At 43.6% G+C, this 16391-nt stretch overlaps 1 protein-coding gene across 1 annotated transcript in view; it reads left to right on the forward strand.

The window, feature by feature from the left end:
• Positions 1–1279: 1279 nt before the first annotated feature.
• The window catches only part of phlpp1 (PH domain and leucine rich repeat protein phosphatase 1), a 47487-nt gene continuing 32375 nt past the window's right edge, over positions 1280–16391 (forward strand). The window contains exon 1 of the mRNA XM_042429757.1: positions 1280–3340. Within this exon, the coding sequence (XP_042285691.1) occupies positions 1717–3340 (1624 nt within the window). The 5' untranslated portion in view covers positions 1280–1716. The remainder of the gene's footprint in view (positions 3341–16391) is intronic.

The raw sequence follows: 16391 nt of genomic DNA on the forward strand, positions 1-16391 counted from the left end.
ACAAGGCAATAAAAACTGCTTTACCCTCAAAAGAGTGTTTTCTGCATCATAGGGGCTGTAAAGTACACAACGTAATGGACAAAGTGCTTTACTGAGCAGAAGTGAAAACAATATACATGTTCATAGGTCTTCCACTAATTAAAACGTCACCATGCCCCTGTGATAAACTTCTGCTGAATTTGCATGGAAAAGCTGAGGTTGATGGGTTTGTAACTAGGACATTTATTTAATGTTTATACATATTTTTTGTTTTAAATCAAAGTCTGGGAACAAGACTGCAGCAGCAGTATATAGGCTGTAAGAGAGTCTGTATGATTCCAGATAATTGAAATTATAGTTCTCTTCTGACTGCTGTGATAAGAACAAACCTATTACGCTATCATGAAACACAATTTATTTAGATTCTACTTTTAATAAAGTCTGTTAATCAGTTTGAAAAAGTAAGCTTTCCTTTCTCTTTATAATTGAGAGGCTCCCATTTTGTTCACATTTAGATCACAGAGTGTGACTTTCAAGTTAACTTTTGATATTAAAGCATCTACAAAGATCACAAAAATCAATGTGCAAATTATTTGGACTTAAAAATTGGAACCTTTGTATGAACAATAAAATGTCGACTTGCGTGTGAAATAACACCTCCTGGCTTCACCACATTTTGGAAAAAAAAAAAAAAAGTGACCCTAGACTGTGTAACCGGCCTTCCTCCTCTGTATCGTCAACAGGAAAAAGTTCAGGTCAAGCCTTGCGGTTTGCTCCACTAGATGGCGAGAAATACAATAGAATAAACAGCACGTAGACTGGTCTGTATGGCCTTGTGAAATGGCGTCCTGATGAGATGGTGCTTAAGTTATTTGCCTCGTCACCACTAGTCTAAAATAATTAGACCTACAGGGACGCTTCATTTTGCCGCGCAGCAGTATTTGAAGGCTATTTGATAAGGACAAATAAACATTGCACGCAGGCTCGGAGCTCGGTTGAAAGTTTTTCTCTCATATTCAACAGATGACAGCTGCTAAGTTCTGGCTGTGTGTGCAGGACTTCACTACATTGAGCAATGCGATAGTTGTGTTCACTGTTTACGTACAGGTAGCCAGCAGAGATAACACAACAGTAGACTAGATAAGGGGGGACGTGCTTATGTGGTTGCACACCAAACATTTTTATACGAGCTATGTTTACGCCTCTCATCTGTTCGCCGCCTCACTTGACTAAAACTGACGCAAAGATTCTTGGGAAATATAGTTTTGATATCATTTGCTTCCAGCGGCGGCGACTGCGAGACACACGCTAGAAAAATACACCTCCCACAATCCTCCGCGTTGTTTTTAGCGACCCCATCTTGTGTCCTCCTCATGAATATATATCAGCCAGTATTTGCGTAGGAGGTCGGCCGACGTTCATTTCATATTCTAACGCTGTATTTTGGTCCAAATGGGACGCACAGTCACGTCTCCGCCCTGATCTGTCCCTGCGCGCACTGCCTCTTCACAGCGAATATCATCGGTAAAATGTTTTTCTGGAGCAGCGGAGGAGACTCCGACAGGGAAAGGACGGCAAGAAGTGAATGACTACTAGTGGAATAAGTCAGCAACACCGCCCAGTTGGCGGACATTCACCACTGTGGGCGCATATTCGGGCTTTTAAATGTAGACGCTGTAGGTATAACCAAGTGCGCACCGTTATTTATTTAGAGTGGGGGACTTTTCATTGGCAGAGATGGAAAGTGTGCAGGCTGTCGCTGAGGATGGCGCGTCGGATGGAGGCGCGACCAAGTTAATGAAGAAGCCCAGCGGAGCGTCTGTCGCCCGGGGGACTCCAGCGGACGATGGCGGTGGACATTTGGCACCCTCCCGCGTAGATTCAAAGAACGGGAACGGTGTTTCTCACGCCGCTTCTACGGCTGGATCTAGTGCGTCAAACCGAACTGTGGCGTCTAATGGCCGGGGCTCATCCAGCAACTCCAGCTCTCTCCTGTTGAGACGGAGGCGCTTGAAGAGGAACCTCTCCGCCGCAGCTGCAGCCACCACCACCACCACCACTTCAGCTGTCACCGCCGCCTGCGGCGCCAAGATGAACTCGGCCCTTTCCTCTGCGTCTTTACACACTCGGAGTCTGGATCGCAAGACTCTGATGAAGCACCGACAGAACATGCAGCTGCAGTCCGCAGATCGCGAGTGGGTGAGAGCCGATCTCCACCGGGGCTCCATACATGTCCACGACAGACTGACGCCCTCATATCCCAGGCCGGTCCTTTGCACTATGGACACCACAGCCGGCGAGGTGGCGCTCCGTCTGAGTAAACTCTGCAGTAAGTCGAGCTCCGTTATGCGTATTTTTAGTAAAGATAACCCCAAGACTGACCAAAATGGCAACTGCAATGTGAAGTATGAATATAATGATAATCCATGCAAGGTCAATGACGACTCAAGTATAAAATGCAACCACCTGACTCCCCTGGAGTCCACAGAATTGAGGGGTCATCCGAGTGACAGGTTAAGACTGCTGCTTATGGAGAATGCAGATGAGCAACAGGACGTTGATGGAAAACTTTTCACCCCGGAGTCAGAGTCACAAGACAACATTACGTGCTCACTGTCAGATTTAAATTCCAACTCTAACATGGATAACCCCAATGATGATGACTCAGAGCATAGGAACGGTGTGGACAGCTATGGATTAAATTCTGGCTCAGATGTGGAGAGTAGTGCATTTGATGACCTGAGCTCCGGGGCCCGGCTCAGCGAGCACCGGGACTCCCTCAGTGATGACATGATTCTGGGCACAGAGGCATCCATCCTCAGCCCCTCGTTTGATAGTGCCACAGAGGGCCATGACATGTACGGCAGCTCCTCGGACGAACTGGAGCTCGACTGTCCTGCGTCGAGCACAAGCATGGACCCCATCTCCCAACATCACACAAATGGTGTCGCCGGCAACTACAAGCAGTGCAACATCGGACATTTAAACGACATGGCAAACAATATGGGGCCAGATAGCAGACTCAACCCACACAGTCTGGGCAGCCTGCCACCCAGCAGTAGTGCAGGCTCATTGTCTAGAGCCTGTTCTACAGGTAATTCACCTGACATCCAAGATCCCGACTGTGGCCAAGGTGCTGTAAAATCAGGGCTGACAGCAGATTACAATGGAGATTCCTGTGAGTCCAGCCCCACACTGTATGTCCAGTTGCACGGTGAAGCTGTCAGGAGGCTTAGCCCAGATGAGAGGCCTCTGCAGATCCAGAATGACTTTCTTTTTAAGCTTGGATTTAAGGACCCCTGGAGAGTTCAAGAGGAAGGGCTTAACACAGAAATTGGCTCCTTGTTGCGTTTCTATGCAGGTAAGATATTAATTTGTGGATATGAGCCATGGCGCAGGCTTCTGCTCATTTTGGGACTTGTTGAGGCCTTCCTTTTTTGCACACCACTTGGTTTGGACAGCAGAGTTGTAGGGTTTGTAACAGGTTGTCAACCTGTATCACAGAATGAGGCAGGTGCATCCATGCATTATAACATGGTACTAATACAGCCATCCAACTAATTATTTCCCTTTTTGAGACAGAATTAAAGGCTCACATGAGGGTAATAATACACACTTCTTCATTTGAACACTGAAAAAACTCAGTACACAGTTACTCACATCCGTTCAGAGTCTTTTAAATTCTTGTCTGATTGAAGAGAACAGGCCAGCATGTTCTTGTTATTATTTCACCACAGGCAAGGTGAGTGAAGCCACTGCAGACCTTTGCCGATTGCTGCGGCAGCAATTCAGAGGCTTATTATTTAATATCTGTTAGGCAAAGTCTGCTTCACAGTGATGGTTTGTCATGTTCCGGTTTTCCTGTGTGGCTGCATGAATGGGTTAGACTGAGGTCATAGTACAAAGACTATTGGTTTGCCAGATCTACCTTGCCTCAGGGGCTTCCTTTCAAATTTTAGGTCTGTTTTTTTTTTTTTTTTTTGTTGTTGTTGTTTGTTTGTTTCTTCCGGCCATGACTGTCTTTGTCGGACCGTAGCAGCACACTGTGCTCCCATGGACACGCATGACATCGCCACAAAGCCATCACCACAACTTATGGTGCTCCGACATGGGGCCCTTTCCGGCTTTTGCCCCATTATCATCCTAATGAAAAGGCTGAATGCCTTTGTGGTTGGATGGAGAGTAGGGGTGGGAGCAGTATGGCTGGGAGGACCATAAACCCTCTCTGTGGACTCAGTGAATTCTGGTCATTGAGATGCTGCACAGTGCCCGTCCTATTGGCATCCAGCGCGGCTACTGTCACACTAACTAACTGCCTGCCAAGCTGGGTTAACGTGCTCCTCCAAAGCCCAGGAAGCCCTTTTCTTCCCCACGCCACTGCCTCCACCACTGCTGCCATGGCTGTTGCCGCTGAGGAAAGTGAAATGGGGAGCGGAGGGGGGGGGGGGGGGTGAAAATGAGTGTCTGGTGCAGACAGTTGAGGAGACACTGTTTATTGGGTCTAAAGTATGGAAAAGGGAGGCACTTACACTCTGTAGCTTCCTGTCCCGAGAGGCTGTTGAACCAGAAGGTCACTCAATATGAAGCTGAAAATGTACCATGTGCTCCCTCTCACAGTCACATGCACTTCATGACCTATTGTGCTCTTGAAAGACTGGCTTGCTTGAGGTACTGAGAGACTGATTTCATTTAGATAGCATCATATGGCAGGCTGTATGAGCATTACACTGGGGCTCATGTGGACGGATGTGCATGTAGGGGGAAAAAGCAAATGAGTGCTGTGAGCCTGTGCAGTCAGCTGAGCTCAACCAGCAGCCGCAGCAGCTGTTAAAGGCGGGCAAAAAAATGCCTTGATGCCCCTCTGAGGGTAACGCCTCCACATCCCATGTGAGACAGCTTAACTGTGGTCACCTGAGCTCTCTCTACAGCCCCCCCACAGCCAACAAACTCCACTCAACACCCAGACTACAGTCTGCACAAAAAAAGGCCTAATTCTCATTCAGCCACATGTAGAAGGACATTGAAGAGCACTTTCATATACACTCGCAGATGGAAGCGCTGTTAAAGAGAAAGCAGTGCTGATGTCTTTGTGACATGTCTGGCTTGCTCTTTTGCTGCTTCCTTGCACGATGGAGGCATGTGAGGAATGTACGCTGGCTCCTCTAGAATGTCAGGCACGTCTGCTGAGGAGGAAGTGGAACGAGGGGGTTGGGGGGGACGGGGTGTACGAGGGGATACCGCGCTGACACATGTTGAGCTGTCTTTGAATGGTTGTCCTGCCCAGATAGTGGAGATAGAGCCAGCCTCAGCTGACTTGCTGGCTGATTCTTAGGCGCAGCTGCTACAACTGTAGACCTCAGTCACACTAAGGGCCTTTTTGTCTGCATGCCCATGCATGCTGAGTGGCCTTTGATACAGGAAGTCCAGTATCTAAACTCTGTATTATTGCTCAGTTGCTCAATAAGAGCACTGTGCACTTTTAACTCTAGATAAAACTTAGATATTAAGTATATGAGAAGCCGGTTAACCACTCTGTATCTTTAATAAAAGCGACAGATGAGGGTACTCAGCACTCCACATGATTAGGGAAGCAGGAGAATGATGAGAAGAGGAAGTCCAATAGTTGCCATGGTACATCTCGCAAGACCCTTTGGACAATGCAGAGTCCAGTTTGACTTTGAAGGGGTCAGGTCATGCTTTGAGTGCAAAGACTATGCAGTAGCCAGATGAGAGAATTCACTTTGCCCTGCTAGACACACAAACACACACACACACACATACACATGTACAGAAGGCTGCCTAGATCAAAGGGCCGCTGTCCTCTTTGGCAAGCTGACGAGTGATCCTTTCAGAGCTGCCCACACAGGAGCCTCTTGTAATGCCGAGCCAGCTTTATTAGAGTTATTTATTTGAGTACAAGGAAAAAGAGTTTAAAAAAAAACATACACACTACACAGACTCATATAATCAATATATGCATACTCTGTTGCTTGCTGGCCCAAAATTCTACAGTTCCTAATAAAAGTACAGCTCCTTAAGAGGGTTGGGTTTAACAGGTTTTCCTGATGGAGTCACAGCTATGATTTAAGTGCCCATCCAGGTAAAAGTATAGTGTACAGGTCAGTGTCACTCAGGAGCAGGTCTTCTGCTCTGAGAACAGGAGATCCTCAGCCCAGCAAGTAATGCTGTCCCCTGCTTGGATGGCTCTGTTCCCATACCCAGAGGTAGTAGTGTGTGTAGACTTGCAAGAAAAGGAAATGGCATACTGAACCCTAACACACACTGGCACAGGGTTTCCCTAGAGGCGGAGGACCATGAGTTCTTAACCAAACCAAAGCAGCACACTAAATAATTTAGATTCATTAGCCTACTCAGCAGGCCCACATGCACTTCAGCATACCCATTGCTTTTTGTGAGCTCTCTACTCACCCTATTAAAGATGAAATGTTTGCTTTTTAAAAGCAAGTTCTTGTAAATCTAAATTGGTGTTAAGATTTGGCCTGCTTTATGAGCGAAATTAATGACCACTGGCGTATACCGGCCTAGCAATCATCAAGGTATTAATTCCTCTCAGCTCCACGCAGGATCGGTTTATAGCCCCGGCTTCTGTGAAACAAAGTCAAGGTCGATAACAGTTTCAGCATGCTGCACCCAATTTTCAGATAATTCCCGTTTTGTTTTCAGTATGTGCCAGCAAGGTGAACTTGGCAGGAAGAACTGTTCTTGCAGAACTAATAAAAGCAGAGATAACTGATGAAACGTAGCAGATAACGGCAGTGCTATTATCTGTACACTGTGTTACTGTGTAACACTAAATTGTTACAGGCCTACATATTTATGGTCAAAATTATGGTATTATCACGATTAGTGATGGGAATTACTTGTGTTTCTTAAAATAACATTGTATAGTGCATTTTTGTTATTTCATGTTTTTAATATAAGTTTTTTTCCGCAAAGATTCTCAAAACAAATGATTTCACCCCTATTTCCTCACTGCTATTGAGGTGCTTATTTGCTACTTTATTACTTTGGGGTCTAGCAACAACTCCAAGGCTAACACTGCAAAAATTCTGCCCTTTTTTTGTCATCACCTGGTTCAACTCCAAAGTATTTTCAAATTACAGATTACGGTCTTTTTAGGAACCAAAGCATTATTTTGGCATTTAGACTTGGAAGGAAAAATATCCGCTAAAAATGGACTAACTTTTTTTCACTTCTCACTTATTGTGTCAAGACTTTTTCTACAACACATCAATATTACCAAATGACATCATGGAAATATAAAGTTGTGGTAAACGGATGTCTTAATTTGTGGCTTTAAATTGTTACCATCCTACTCAAATTAAAGGTTTTAATCAATATTAGAAGAAACCAAATAAAAGAAGTCTTGCAACCCGAAAAAAAAAAAAAAAAATCTCAACAGAGACACGGAAGCAGCTTGACTCTCACTTATTCCATGTAGACACGAGACACTACCTTTTTACAGAAAGACAGCGATAGTTCAGTTACTCTAAAAGCCTGAAGGAATCTCAACTCAGGACTGTATCTTTCCGTTCTTACCTCAGGCCTTCTCTGAGGAGGCAGCGGCTGACGTGATGACTTAAAGGACTCTGCATGGTTTAAAGGCTTAATGAAGCTCCAAGCTTTCTCCAGCAGGCTCTGTGGCAGCTATTAAGCAGAGAACCACTCAGCCTGTCTTGTCTGCACCACGTTGCTCTTTCTTCGTACCGTCTGCACGGCAGATTGCTCTTGCACTTGCATCCCTATGAAAACATTTTCAAAGGCAGAAGGGAGGGGGGGGGGGGGGGGGGGAACCCTATACACAATTTTTGACATTGTTTTGTATTTATGAATGGTCACTGATAACAATATGAGGATCCATTCCAGTGGTTTAGTTGCATTTTGTTATTCAAATGATATTCAGGTTATGTTTTACAGCTCAACAGGGTTTCATGAATTTCAATAGTTGGGTGTCAGTTTCAATTTAATGTATAAAACAGGATTTTTTTTTTTTTTAGTTTTTTCAGCATCTCTATGAATGCAAACACTCCTGGGAAAACTTAGCAGAAGTGAGGCACTAGGCTGCATCATCCTTTCTCACATCCATGTCCTCGCTTGACAGCTAATGGTCTTTCTAAACGGCCCATTGCTGAGTCATTATGTAATTGTGTAATCAGATTTCACACGTTCCAGAGCTCAAATCCAATACGCATGTGTCGGTGTGCGCTGATAATTTTTTTTTTTTTTTTTTTTTTTTGCGTTTACTAGTGTATGTGTGCACTAAAGATAAAAACCACCACAGGAGAAATCAAAGAATAGATTTATATATTTCATGTCTCTTCACGTGCGAACCACACGTGTAGATATAGTCTCAAATGAAATGTGGCAACGCAGCCTCAGCATGGAGATGGATGTGTGTATCTCTGAGGATTTACATGTGTGTGTGTGTGTATATATGTATGTGTCTACTGAGGCAGACATGGAGAGGATGGTGGTGTCAGCTTGTAGCAGTTAAAGCCAGGGGAACTGTTTTCTGTCTAATATAGATTGCCTTCTTGGCTGACATCCTCCCACCCTCCTCTTCTCTGCTCTCTCACTGAATCTTCCTCCCTCTCTCAATTTCTCTCATGATCGATCCCCCTCCCTCTCCTCTCACTATCTCTCCTCGCATCTCCTCCCTCACACCATCTGACAGTTTCCATTTATCTCCCCATATCTCTTTATCTCTCCTTAGCTTATTGCTTTTCATTCCAGGAATTACTGGTCACCCTCATAATTTTCTTTAAAAAACATTAATAAAAGGCAAAAAGAACAGCTTAAGTCATTATTTCTGCAGTTCCAGCACACTTAAAAACACTCTTTCTAAATGTCTTCTTGGTTTGTGAGTGAGGATGCTTTGTGTTTAGTTTATGCCCCTGTGGAAATAAGAGTGGTATGCGATTGAAATTCTCATTGCTCTGTGGTAAGCTGCTGAATCTAGGCTGAACAATGCCATGCTGATATGTCACTCCTGTCTGCCTGCCGGCAAAATCTGAGATAGGCGAACTGGCGAACTAAGGAGGTTGGGAGGGGCAGCGGCTTTTCCTGCCCTATGGGAGCAGCCAGGCCTCTCAGCTGTCTGTCAAACTGCCCCTGACGAACGCTCCCCCAGAAACCTCGAGGGGGGACTTGAGTGGCTGGTGCTTGCGAGCAAAGGCAGTGAAAAGGTTACCCTTTCAGTGGGGTCATGGAGTAGGCCGACTGTCCCCAAGCTGAGCACCAGCCCCTGCCCTGACCACATGCATGAAGGGGGGATTAGAGGCAGGCCAGCAGGGGCTCACTCTCTGCAGCTTTGATCAGCAGCAGCATGGCCTAATACCAGACAACATCTGCAACTCTCAGCATTAAAGAGGCCCAAAAATTCCGATTAGGGAACACACGGCCTGCTTGCCTTGCTAGTGTGCAGGACAGAACTGTGTCAGTTCCTGGATGGGAGGTTTTTAAATACCACCGCTCCAGTGGTGCTTACACTGATTTGTTTTACAAGTCTCCAGAGAGGTTATTTGACGTTGAGTTTCAAATTCCAATTTTTTTAGCCTTTCATTTTCTTTCACATACATTGAGTTATTGCAAAAGGATAAGATTAGGAAGGTCTTGGGTTAGCTGTTTATTGACGATGTTGTTTTCACAGAGACACTTTCCTGCAGCGCGGAAACAAAAGGCTAAATAGATGGGAGTGTTTGGCAAATAGTATTGTGCGAGTGGAATTCACAGCGTTGCTAAAATGTCCCCGAATCTTTGTTCATGTCATCTGGACACAGCTAGATACAGTGCGTGTTTGGGTGGAGCTCAGCTTGTTTCTATGGACTCTGCTCTAATAGAAACGGGGCAGAGCTGTTGATATGAAATGACCTAGTTGAAAGTTCATCTCTCTCAAAAAATGCTGTAGTACAGGAATGGCACTTCCTCATTGGCTAGTGTGTTTAAGAGAAAGCACTCAAGAGAAAACAAGGTACAATCAAAAGCCCTTAGTTATACTTCACAATCACAGTGTTGTGTGGTATGTGATTGTGCAAAACTGTTTCTGTAAAGGCACAGGTAGCATACTTTGTGCTTATCCACCAGCACATCACTGTTATAAGTCTATGCTGTAATTCCAAACTATCACAGCCTTTTCAGCCATGTCTTACTATAAGTCACTAGTTTATTAGGTACACATGTGCAGTTCAATGCTATCTGGGTCAGAAAGTCATGTTATCACATACTGTATATCATTTTATTGGGTTATTACTAATGCGTTAGTGTGTAAACAGCAATTTATTGTTGTAGCTGATCGAATAGCTGTTAATTATAATAACTTTATATGCTGTTAGTTTATTCTTTAGCAGTATGTCATATTTTAAGGTGATCATATGATTTTCGATGTTAAACTGTAGTATTCTAAGTAATTGGAACTATAACTGTAAAAATGGAGTAGAGTAAAAAGTATTAAATATATATATCTATATATAAATATTTCTCTCTAAAATGTGGAAGTATTATGTAAAAAAAAAAAGAGGAAATACTCAAGTAAAGTACATTCTACCTAAATTAGACCTACTGTAAGTTTATTGGGTTGTATTTTATAGAAAAGTTATTCTAATATTCCCCCTCAAAAGCCAAACATATGTCTAAAAAATAGAAAGACTATAAGCTTCATAAGTGTAGGATTTTTTTGCAGGACTCTTATACTGGATTACATTAAATTGCTCAGGTGCACCTAATAAACTGATTAATTACTTAAGGGCTGAGGTCTGTGAAGCTTAAAGTCCTAGGGAGACATCACTCCATGTGCAGCGTGTTACAATCATTAACATGGCAATTTACTTGTCACTTGCTGTTAGCTGTTGCAGTTTGATAATCACCCAGATCCTGGAAAAAAAAAAGAAAAAAAAAAGCAGTCACCTGCTGCACCAGGAAGTTAGCTCTCACTCTCTCTGCACCCTGTGTCCCCCTCCCGTTCTCTGTTTTTTTTTTTTTTTTCTTGTACATGCTTGTTTTCCGCCGGCCGGTCTTATTCTATCTCTAGTTCCTGTTTTGCTTGTGCTGCCTCTCATAAATACATTTTTATTAACTCTCACTCAGCTAACACCCAGCTCTTTTCACGCTCTGGTTAAAGACTTCCCTCGCTTTAGTTCTTTTTTTTTTTTTTTTCTCACTATCCCTCACTCTCCCTCTCTCTCTGTGCCCTCCTCCCTTAGCACCCCCACCCTCCTCAGTGCCACTGTGTTCACATGGCCCCTGCATGTGACATGAGGCTGAGCCAAAACACCCCGGATGCCCGCTTCAGCCCTCCACTGTTCCAGACCTTGTTAAATTTTAAACAAAACAAAAGGAAAGGAGGGAGGGGGGGAGGAGGTGGGAGGAGGGGGGTGTTAGAGAAGGAGAAAGAGAAAAGTGAGCACGTGGGGCCAAGGGAATGTGCAACAACATCACAATCTCATTCATTCACTCGTCCTCTCCCTGTGCATCATCAGGAGCCCTTTAATTCTTGCTCTCTCTCTCTCTCTCTCTCTCTCTCTCTCTCTCTCTCTCTCTCTCTCTCTCTCTCTCTCTCTCTCTCTCTATCCCCCTTCACTCTTCTTGTGTGAAAGCCTTCCTCTCTGTCCTCTCTGTGCTTTCTCTCGGCTCTGAACTGGACCGATTGTAGCCTTAACCACAGATCTGGGGTCTGATTACTTTGTGGCCTGTCCTTCTGTGGGATTATTGAACAACTGACTCTGTAGCTGCTGTCTTCATGGACAACTCTACCCGAAGGCAACTGCTGACCACTAACGTCAGATGCATTTTTTATGCAATAGGAGAATAGCTGGACTAGAAATAATAAAAATCACTGTTTACTTTTATTATTACTTGTACTCATCCTTTGTATGAAACCCCTGGTTCGTTTCTGTCACTATTAAAGTAGTGCTACAACATGGCAACCTTTAATATGAAGTGTCTCAGAACAACTTGGACGCCTGCAACATCCCCCTGGATCATAGCCAGATTTAGCTAAGCTACGAGAGTCCTTCATAGCTTCTGATAATGAATGGCGTTAGAGGTTAAGTACAAACAATAACAATGATGTGCTTATCTGTGTGTCAGCGGTCTACCCTCAGGGAAACTTGGAACTGAAAGTAGTTTGACTGCCTTTCATCATGGATCAGCAGCTATTAATTCCAGCCAGCAATACAAATTATGTCATTGTCACCACTCATGCTCATAACTCTCATATAAAGACAGTTTCCTGGCGTAATGACGAAGGAGATGACAGAATCAGGTGGGCCAAATTGTTGTGTGTTGTTTTTTTTTTTTGGTTATTTATAGAGACAAAGTTGCTTTTCAGTTTGGCTAACTGTTTCTCTAACTCACTGATTATTTCTCCAGCAGTTAAAGGATAGGTGTCTTAAAACAATAGTCAGGTGCCCATATGAACATTGAAACAGGTTTTACATACAATAATAATTCCTACTTGATCATACTGGCCATTAGAAGATCCCCTCCAAATGCGCTTAGTGACGAGGGACAAAATCCACAATCCTCAAAAATATATTTAAATCTAAAGATAATATTTATCTGAAGATGATATGAGGCTCCAGCAGTCTGAGTTAGTTAAATAAAGTGGATATCTTCCAAAGTTACAGTCTTTTTAGTAAAAGAATTCCCTCCTTGTGTCTTGACGGACAGCATTTTCCTGTTCAGCTGCAGTGGAAGGATCAAAACAAAAAGATGGAATTTGGCATTAAATTGAAAGTAACTTTGAAAGACTTGATTTGATTTTATATTCAGATAAAATATATTTTTGCACAGAAGGAGGGCTGTGGATTTTGTCCCCCACTACTTATATTGAAAGCACATTATGAAGGGATCTTTTAATGGCCAGTATGAACAGGAGGAATGATTCCAGCAAGAAAAACATGTGTCAATGTTTATTTGGGTGCCTGAATATTGTCTTAGGACAGATATGAAAAATTAAAAAAAAATGATTAAATGGTTATAAATCGTATCAGGTTTGGTGAATTTGTGATGTCACATGGCACAAATACTTGCAAACAAGTTAATAGCAAAACAAGCTCAGAGAGGAGCCTTGAGCAGGCTGCAGCTTTTGGTCCAGCCAGCAGAGTATTCATCCCACCAATCACACACACACACACACACACACACACACTTCTCATAATATTACAGTACAGTACACTGCTCTGGTATTCACCCAGTCTCTAGCTCACGCCATTGCTATTCTAGTGCTGCATCTATGAAAATGTTGCTGCCGCCTACTTAAATCTGCTTCTCTCTACTCAGGAATCTGTCTACTCGTTGATTGGTAGCACATGCTTAGTGCACACACAGTACATAAAATCACATCTGTTCACTGTGAAGGAAAAAAAGTTGCCGTGTCATCTTTTCAAAACACAGACTATATAATCTTTTGAGATCAAAAAAAATCTCTCCTTGCATGGTAGGCTGAGTGTTGCCATGGTAAAACTGTATCAGGGATGCAGGTAGCTTCAATGCACTTCAATGTATAATGTGTAATAGAAGCTAAAGCTGAAACTTAGCCAATTAATCGAGTAGTACAGCAACAGAAAATAAATATACAACAAATTTGAGTTGTGATTAATCATCTTAGTAACTTTTCTGGCAAAATTGCTAAAAGTCCACTTGTTCTAGCTTCTCAAATGTGACTATTTGCTGTTTTTCTTAGTTTTTTTAGGATAGAAAACTGATTATCTTTCTATCTCTAGTTTTGTACTGTTTTGACAAAGCAAGACAGTCACATTGGGCTCTGAGAAAACATGATGGGCATTTTTCCACAATTTCTCGACATTATTATAGACCAAAACAATTAGCAGGTGAAACTAATGGGTATTTGCAGCCCTAATAAAAGCAGATTAACATCAGAGTTTTGTGTTGCACAGGAAAGAAACTGTGACAAGATTTGTCTCGGTTGTTGGTGAGCAGAAGACAGACACATAAAATCACATTGTTCTCACCGTTGACCTTTAGACATGTGACCCTGCTGCTGCTGCTGCTGCTGCTGCTGCTCACTTATCGTGCCCTCAGTCTTTGCATTATGACTGACTGACTGACAAGTGCACACGCACAATCCTCATATTAACATATTGTATGAGGAGACGGAGGGTATTAGTGACAGTGCAGTGGCTAAATAAGTTGACTGTTGCACAGGAAAGGACTCTTGTGTATTGTGCAACTCTGGTGTCACTATAATTAGAATTTTGACTTATTATCACAATAATTTTAGTTTCCTGACACAATCCCCCCCAGAATGGATGTCTGTATTACTCAAGGTTGTCAGCACAGAGTCTTTAGAGCTGCATACTTAACAGTTCATGAATTAGGATGTAGACTGTTTGTTAAATGTCAAAGAATCACAGCTGTCACGGTGCTGTGACACAAACAATCCACCTGATTATCTTTTGGAGTTTTGCTCTTTTGTGACCTTTTAAAAATTTTTCTCCCTCTAAATAGTCGTCCACGCCGGCTTTTAGGCTGAATGTAAAAATATCCATGCCTCATTTCTATCAGCGACAGGCATTATTAATGCAGCGGTACAAATGAACAGGGAAACCCAGGGCGACAAACAGGCGGGAGTCGCTGCAAGCTAATTAATCACTGACATACACATAACCACACACACACACACACACACACATAAAAACTCTGGCATGTGCATTCACGGTCCACCACAATCAGCTCTAACCTTTTTTGCGCGACATCAAACCTTCACTGGCTTACCAATTAGCGTTCTCATCTCGTCTCTTTAGCTTCGGTATCAGAGGGAGGTGTTGTCAGCTCGCTCCTTTATCGCTACTCTCCCCCTTCATCCCTAGCTCTCACATTTCACCCTCCCCTGATGCACTTCCCAGGGGGGTTGAATGCTAGGTGGGTAAGCCTAAACCTCTATGCCTAGGAGGGGGGGGGGGGGGGGGGGGTTATTATACTGGTGCTTAAGACGACAATACCTTTACTCCCCGCTCTTTCTCGTTCTAACTCTATCTTTAAGCCCCTAAGGCGCTGCACTTTATCAAGGCTGTATGGAGTGCTGCAGAGACAGGCTGCTGCTGTACACAGGCCATTAGCAGCTGCTGAGTGACAGAATGCGGAGGCTGAAGTGACACAGTGACGCCGCTGATGAGCAACCGGTGTCCTGGGCGATGAGATAATATGTGTGTTTGAGAAACCCTCTTACATGATTTGGGTGAATCTTAAAAGTATGTGCAGCAGTATAATCATCTTTTTTTTTTTTTCCTGATCTCACCAGACTGAGAGCACATTTATTTCCTCTCGTCTCGACTGTTCTTGCTCTGGCAGAATGTGGTAAATATGCTCAAAATGGAGTGGGGATGATTATTTTTTATTGTCAATTAATCACAGTTTTGTTCCAGATTTTTTTTTCCAGATTTTGTTTTCCAGAGTTCATGGTGATATCTTGTGATACACAAAAGATACAATCTTCACTTTTGAGAAGCAGTTTGTTTAATGAATGACTTAAGCAATTAATTGATTTAGGATTTTTTTTGTTTGTTTTTGCCATTACTATTTGTTAATTAGTTTTCTTTCCAACCACAAATCGAGTTCTGATGATCCATGAAAAATAAGCAGGAGTCATGCTTGTAGTCGGTGTTTTACATCCATGCTCCATATGTTATGAGCCCATCCGGCGTGTTGTATTGATGAAACTTTAGCACAGACACACATGCAGCATACTGGAGCTCATAGGGGGGGAACGTATGCCTCGGTTCCTGCCTCGTTGAAAAGCTCCAGCAGGCGGAGAATCTATCACAGCGTTGTCATACATTGTTTGCTGGTGTCTAGGATTAGCTTTAATTGCGTCTTCGGTCATGGCTGCAGACCGCCTTTGTGCCATAGTGCATGCATTCAACGCGTGCAAGGCTGATTATGTGTCCTCATGTGTTAGTGAGAGAGCTGTAAGACTGAGGGCGAGTGCTGCATCATTCATGAGTGTGTGCCACCCTGTGCCTGGACTGCAGTGACCCGTAACTGTCAACAGTGTATCCTTGAGCATGATGGCGCAGGCTGTGCTGAGGACACACTGCAGGAACTGCTGGCATGTGGAGGGCTGTGGGTGGGGCCTGGGGATGGGGATGGGGATGGGGATGGGTGTGCCAGCTTGAAGCTGGAGAGGAAGTTGTGAATGCAGAGGAGGGCTGAATAGCTGAATAGGACACTCCTAATAATTGAGAACATTATCTGTCCCTTTTTTTTTTTTTTTTTGGAAGTTCCGTTTTTACCTCTCCTCTTCGGTGAGGTCAGAGAGAATTGTCAGCCACAGAGCAGTGACCCAGGACACCCATGTGCTGCCCTAACGACACTTAAGCAGGATGGATCCATACTGACATATTTCAGAAGAGGGCTGGGGCTTTGTAAAGGTG

This window comes from Thunnus maccoyii, chromosome 12, assembly GCF_910596095.1.
Source record: "Thunnus maccoyii chromosome 12, fThuMac1.1, whole genome shotgun sequence".
Classification (NCBI taxonomy): Eukaryota; Metazoa; Chordata; class Actinopteri; order Scombriformes; family Scombridae; genus Thunnus; species Thunnus maccoyii.